Consider the following 6,953-nt stretch of genomic DNA (forward strand, 5'->3'; position numbering starts at 1 on the left):
TACCTGGGACAGCATTTTCCATTGATCGCATCATCACCGATAATAAACACCGAGTCAAACGTATGGTCAAAAACATAATTATACTTAGAAATAAATTCAATCCACACAATTTAAATCTAATAATAATTTAATGATTATTCGAACTGTACAAATGTCTATTCTGAATTTTGCGACAAATGAAATCTTTGCGAAATCTTCGCGAAATCTTCGCAATTTTAACGTAAACCGTGTTTACCAAGATAATTTTCTAATCTTTGTTGATGCTCACAGCAGGAGTGAGACATTTTACCAAGGCAAAAAATTAAAACACTAAGGTCGACTTTTATGCGAGTTTTTGTAAAAATCACCATTTTGTGATCAATTCTCAGGGGTCGGCTTATACGCGAATCGGCTAACACGCAAGTATATACGGTAGATGGAGATATTTTTATCTCCACTACCGAGATAAAAATATCTCCAAATATCTCCTGTTAATTTATACCTGAATTTGGTCGGGCAGCAGGGTGAAGATCTTCTCCGTGGTGGAGCACAGGATTGTCCAGCAGTTGCTGGGGGGGTTAGGGAGGGCCATAGCCTGAGGCAGGCCCTGGAGAAGAGCCCGACACAGGGACAGACGCTGCGGTCGGACATCTTCTTGGAACTGTTGCAGACCTAGGCTCTCCACGTAGACCTGAAGCTTGTCCTCGGCGACGTGTTTCATCCACAGGCCAAGGGTCTCATACAGGTGGGCACGGCTCTTGAACTGGTATTGGGTCATACAGTAGTCGGTAAAGTTTGAACCCTGTGGTTACTAACAAAGTGTTGTAACCCTAACCCCTAACCCTAAACTTAGATAACTCTTCTCTCCTAATGCTGCTGATTCACTGTGCGTTTTTAGGACACTCGTACTGTACTACTATAGTACTACTACAGTACAACCTACTATAACAATTTCAATTAAAATAAACACTAAGAAATTCTATGGCCCCTTAAGGGTACGCGACCCCCACTTTGGTATGCCACTGCTTTTATGCCATACATCATTAACACCTACTGAAGCCATACTGTCACAGTGCAGTTTTTCAGAAAGCTCAATTTTATCGCCGGGTTGACTAGAACCTAGTTGCTTCCACCACAAAATCATATTAACACCAAGACAAAATTACAAAAAAAAACAACATTTTTAAAAATAGCTATTAACCCTTTTCCAACAGAAAGTTGGGTTTGATAACCGCTTATTTCCCAGAACCATAGAAAAAAATTAGCATTTCTAGCACTTTCAAATAAAATTTGTTATTTTACTTTTTGACTCGCGGGCCACAATTGTCCTAAAATTTGATAGGGAGGCCGGGTCAGGAGCAGATAGATGGAGACTTCGTGTGAACTAAGATAAATGACGTGAAAAGTCATGCATAAAGGCTAAAATGCTAAAATGCTTTTATCATTTTCTACACCATCTATTGGGGAAACGTGGGTATTGCAGGGAAAAGGCAGAAGTATAATGATAATATAAATATTTATATAATTTGGAAAGGTTTGGTGGGCCGGATTAAAAAGCTGAACGGGCCGCATCTGGGCCCCGGGCCTTAGTTTGCCCATGCCTGGGATAGAGTGATGTAAACAGTACTTACACTGAGACGGTGCACTAGTGGCGGTGAGAGCCAGGAGCCCAAGAAGAGAGAGGCACTCTGGGAGGACTGAGCCTGACAGGCAGCCAGAACCACACACTGATGCTGCACATCTTCTCCTGTCAGCAAAAGAAAAAGCAGAAAAACGCATCAACACTGTGCTTGTTTCTCTCTGACGGAGAGTCTGTGTTACTGTACATCTCTTACTGCAACTAAGCCTCATTAGCGGAGAGAGAACAGAATTCCAGTTGATAGGTGGGTACTGAGAACTGGATCCAACTGAGGCCAGCGAGTTCAGAGCGGCTTTAACCATAGCTGGAGGACAGACCTCTGGACCTGGACACAGAGAAGATGAGTAATTATGAATGATATCTTTCCCAGTTTTTTCTGGCTACTGTAGCTACACCGACAGCGGCGTCCAATCCAAAACCCTCACCGTATGAAATGTAATTTTTCATATACTGTACATGTGATCCACAAACCTTTCTTTCCTGCCTCTGAGAGGAAGTCAACGACTGCTCTGATGATACTTTTCTCTGGGAGGTAACTGAAGTCCTGAGGAACTGAGAGAGGAAACATTTAAATATGGCCGCTCATTGTTGTTTATATTGTACGACGGAAAAATTAGGGCCACGTTGAGAGATATAAAAAAATAAAAACGTACAAGACCAAAGACGTACATTTATGAGAACAAAGTCATAACATTGTGAAAAAAAAAGTTTCATGAGGAAAAAAGTCATACACTTACGAAAAATGACTAATCATTTTAGGGGAAAAAAGTTACAATGTTGGAAAAAATTGTAAATATACCAGATTAAAGGCAATTTAAAAATTTTTTTTCTCATAAAATTATGACTTTTTTCTCATAAAATTATGACTTTACGCTCTTAAATTTAATTAACTTTAATCTTGTAATTTTTATTTTTTCATTCTCAACATAACCTTAATACTTGTAATACTGATCATAAGATGAAGAGAGTTTTTTTTTTTTTTTTTACCTGCTGTATGACTGTGACTGGTGGACATCTGAGCCAAATGTAAATGCCCGACCAAGGAGGCGCTGTTGGACTGCAAGCCAATTGCTCCAGAGAAGGTTATGACCTGTGTCAAACATTTTTTTTGCAGTTATAAAGAAATCCCACGGCAGTTAAAAATCTGTTCCTATCTGCTCCTGTGGACCAGATTAAAAAGATGAACGGACCGCATCTGGCCCCCGGGCCTTAGTTTACCCATTACAATGATTAATGGATTATAATGTTACCACCATATTACGGTAGGTGAGTAAGATACTGTAGGTACTTCTGTACAGTTTGTAAATCCCGACTTATGCTGAAAATCAAGTTATGTCGTGCTATTGAAATGAATGAAACTCCAATGTAAGTCGAGGACCCCAATATTAAATACAACAACAACAACAACTCCTCCAACACTCCATCGTTCAAGAATTTATAGATAAGATCCATGTCCTTGAAAAAGGATTTCTCTGCTGTCACTCACTTGTGTGATGGCTCTGATGACCTCGTTCAGTCTGCTCTGCTGCTGGGAGGAAAGCTCCGTCTCACCTTTGAGCTGCAAGAGGAGACAAACGAGTTTGACTTTCCCAATAAGAAAAATATTCTGATTCTTCAATTTCTTTTTTTTTATGAATTAATGGGTCTGTGTTGAACTTTTCACCTGAATCAGGTAACTCTCAGATCCCACTAGAGCCACCAGGCCGTTGACGGCGGCCAGTCGCTGCATGGTGGGACAGCCCTGTAACACAAGGACAATTGAACCCGACACCGACTCTGTGGTTCATAGATTAACAGTAGGGACGTAAAGACGCATCGTGAATTTGTTAATTATTGATACAAATGTGTGGCAATTTGCATCGGTTGAAATAAAAGATGAACTGCACAACAAGGCGTTGAGGAGTCTCCAAAAATCACTGGTCATACCATGACACTTCACACTCTAGTACAGTAGGTGGCAGTGTGCCCCTAAAATAATTTGTTGTTATAGCTATGTCAGGTCTCTACATAGCCTATGTGACGTTCAGGTGTTCAAACAAAAAAGGAATACTACATGTTACTACATGATACTACATGTCAAGTACTGCTGCTCCCATACCTCAGCTAGCAGGATCTTGATCCACGCTGCGAGCAGGCGAGGGTGGATGTCCTCTGCTTTACCATGACCGGACACTGTCAGACCATGGACGATCAGACCAAGAGACAGAGAGAAGCCGGGAGTCTGGGAAGACAAGGGACACCAGCTGTGAATTAATCGCGATTAATCATGATTGACCAAGACGTCAATGTTATTAAAAATGACAACAACAAAAAAAACTGTATATTGGTGGAACAGAAAGACAAATGATATCAGTGGGTGTATGTGTTTCACAGCTGTTTTCATTTATTCACCAGGCTGTGAGTCAGACTAAAGAGTAAAAAAAGCCACATAATGAGGTGACAAGCAGTGATCATCAACTGGCCACCCGCAGCCCACCGAACTGTCCATTCCTAGCTAGCGACTGGATTCCAAAATTGCGCGGATCAAAGACAAAATATTGTGTGGTCTGCACTATTAAAGCAGCTGAGAAAAACAAAAAAACTTATTTTTTTACAGTCTGACCCCCAAGATATCCAGAAATATAATTGGTGACCCTTGCTTTACAGCAAGAAGATCATTGCTCCCCATGTCTGCTTGGGGTTTCCGGCCAGGTACTCAGACAATCGCAAGTTTGAATCCCGCCTTGTATGGCTGTGGTGTTGAGCCAAATTCCGCTGCTTCCGAAAAGGATAAAGGGTTAAATGCAAATTTCATTGTGTGTATATGTTTAAATACCAAAGGTGGGACCAAGTCATTGCTTTGCAAGTCACAAGTAAGTCTCAAGTCTTTGCACTCAAGTCCGAGTCAAGTCTCAAGTCAAGACTGAAAAGTGTCAAGTCAAGTCCCAAGTCCTGCCGTTTCTGTTTTTCGAGTCCTTTCTAGTGCTTTTCAAACAAAATAACAATATATTTACACAGATCACTTTGGGTTTTGGGGAAAGTATCGAGTCATGTCGAGTCAAAGGGCTCAAGTCCAAGTGAAGTCACTTGTGAGTCATTGATGTTAAAGTCCAAGTCAAGTGGCAAGTCTCTTTACATTTTGTCAAGTGGAGTCTAAAGTCATCAAATTGATGACTGGAGTCTGACTCGAGTCCAAGTCAAGACTGAAAAGTGTCAAGTCAAGTCCCAAGTCCTGCCGTTTCTGTTTCGAGGCTTTTCGAGTCCACTTCTGTCCACTATTAGATATTTTACGTTTTTTACTAAGGCCGGCTTGAACGATACTCAGGGTTGGTATCGATCCAGTACTGGTCAAAATTTGAGGATCGGACATTGAAAAAAAAAAATCCAAGTCATGCGACTCGAGTCCACACCTATTATCTTTATACTAAAATAGTCAACAGTAGTTATTTAAAGACGGACTCTAAAGACGACATAAAACGGCACTTCTGTCCACTATTAGATATTTTACATTTTTTACTAAGGCTGGCTGGAACGATACTCAGGGTTGGTATCGATCCAGTATTGGTCAAAATTTGAGGATCGGAAAAAAAACCCAACTATAGTCCGTCCAATATCTACGCCCAAATGCTCAACTTAGCTTTGCTCAACATGCCATAAACAGGTACACTATCGCATTAGCGACATCAGCCCGCGAAGGAGAAAAGAAGGTATCGGATTGATATCGGTATCAAATATGAAAAAGTTATATTGAGCTGTCCCTAGTTTTTACTCCAGTCCTGTGCTGACCTGTTGCCCCGGTCGGGGTGGGCAGAGTGTTCATGGCTTCCTCTGCCTTAGCAGCGTCGATGAGGCCTCCACTGAAGGCCGACACAGTCACACTGGCCACGGCGTAAGCCAACACCTGCGGAAGACACGAGGGGAGGACTTGAACACTAATCGCAGAGAGCGCGAGAACTCCTCCTCCACCACCACCACCACCACGTGGAACTCCTTCACCTCTTGCAGCATCCGTCCCTGTCCGCTGCTGTCTTGCAGGTTGGACAGTAGTTTGTCAAGCGTTTGGGTGACCGGGGGCAGTTGTTCCTTCAGTCCGCTGCTGCACAGGGCTGCCAGCACCAGACCCAGACCCAGCACACAGCCAGTGCTGAGATGAGGAGGAGACAAAGAAACGGACACAGAGTAGAGAAGAGGAAAAGGAATGAGGAGGAGGAGGAGATGATTAGTAAAGGGCCAAGAAGGAGAATAAAGACAGAACAAAAGAATAAAACAAAAGTTTAGAACAATTTAACGAAATTATTCTTTGATAAAAAATTTTAAAAAAATGAATGTTTGAAAGACGGCAGCACTAACTTGTATTCCAGGTTGGGATTGAAGGAGCATTTTTCCAGAGCCTCCAGAGAAGTGAGGACAAGCTCAGTGTCCTTCTGCACAGATACCTCACTGGATCACACACACAGACACACACACAGCTGTGAGGAATGAGTTATACACTGTGTTTACATCAGTGTTTCTCAACCTCGGGGTCACGGCCCCATGTGGATTCGCCTGAATTTCCAATGGGGTCACATGAAATGTCTAGTAATTGACTAGAAGATCTGTTTCAATAATTTGTTTTTGTTTAATTATGGTTGAAAACACCTCGTCAAAAACACGTTTTCTTTCACTTTGAGGAACATAATCAAGTTCAAATAAAACGCAGAAATTTGTGATCACTATTTTAGAAAATGAACCAACCTAAGGTGCTGGTGATGAAGACTGGCCAGCACCATGCCCAGACCGAGGCCTGAGTGGAACTGGACGGCCTGAGAGTCGTCAGCGCTGGGCGAGCCTGGCAGACCGGCCTGCAGGGCCGACACCACCCGGGCCACAGCATCTTTCTGCCACACCACCAGCACCGGCACCAGCAGAGACAGAGCCAGGCAGGCACAGGAGCGAGCGATGGCACTGGCTGTGTTCTCACCGGAGTACGAACGCTGAAAAAAGTGTCCGGTGTTTATTAGTCAGTTTGCATTTTGGAAAAAAAAAAGTTGCTTCAGTCTGCTACGACCATCTACGGCAGGGCTGTCAAACTCATTTTCACCAGGGGCCACATCAGCAATACAGTTCCCCTTGAAGAACTGGTTGTAAATGAAAGACTGTATAGACCAGACGTCCCCAATCCCTGGTCTGTGGACCAGTACCAGTCCATAAGTCATTTGGTACCAGGCCGCAGTGGGACAGTGTGAAAAAATGTACTTTAACTTTAACTAATTTGCTTCATTCAAAGAAAATCCAGTCATATCCATTTACTTTATTTAAAAAAAAATCTGTACATATTTCAAAATAATACGTCATTCAGACTCTGATACAAACAGAA

General features: G+C 42.4%; 1 protein-coding gene across 1 annotated transcript in view; it reads right to left on the reverse strand.

The window, feature by feature from the left end:
* Positions 1–6,953, reverse strand: part of focad (focadhesin) — a 44,482-nt gene that overhangs the window by 6,096 nt on the left and 31,433 nt on the right. The window contains exons 26-37 of the mRNA XM_017036400.2: positions 6,332–6,570; positions 5,948–6,037; positions 5,594–5,741; positions 5,367–5,498; positions 3,717–3,839; positions 3,282–3,359; positions 3,105–3,176; positions 2,606–2,708; positions 2,090–2,170; positions 1,815–1,943; positions 1,611–1,726; positions 482–742 (exon numbers count right to left, since the gene is read on the reverse strand). Coding sequence (XP_016891889.1) covers positions 482–742; positions 1,611–1,726; positions 1,815–1,943; positions 2,090–2,170; positions 2,606–2,708; positions 3,105–3,176; positions 3,282–3,359; positions 3,717–3,839; positions 5,367–5,498; positions 5,594–5,741; positions 5,948–6,037; positions 6,332–6,570 — 1,572 coding nt within the window. The remainder of the gene's footprint in view (positions 1–481; positions 743–1,610; positions 1,727–1,814; positions 1,944–2,089; positions 2,171–2,605; positions 2,709–3,104; positions 3,177–3,281; positions 3,360–3,716; positions 3,840–5,366; positions 5,499–5,593; positions 5,742–5,947; positions 6,038–6,331; positions 6,571–6,953) is intronic.

This window comes from Cynoglossus semilaevis, chromosome 1 (assembly GCF_000523025.1).
Source record: "Cynoglossus semilaevis isolate Cse_v1.0 chromosome 1, Cse_v1.0, whole genome shotgun sequence".
In the NCBI taxonomy this organism is placed as follows: Eukaryota; Metazoa; Chordata; class Actinopteri; order Pleuronectiformes; family Cynoglossidae; genus Cynoglossus; species Cynoglossus semilaevis.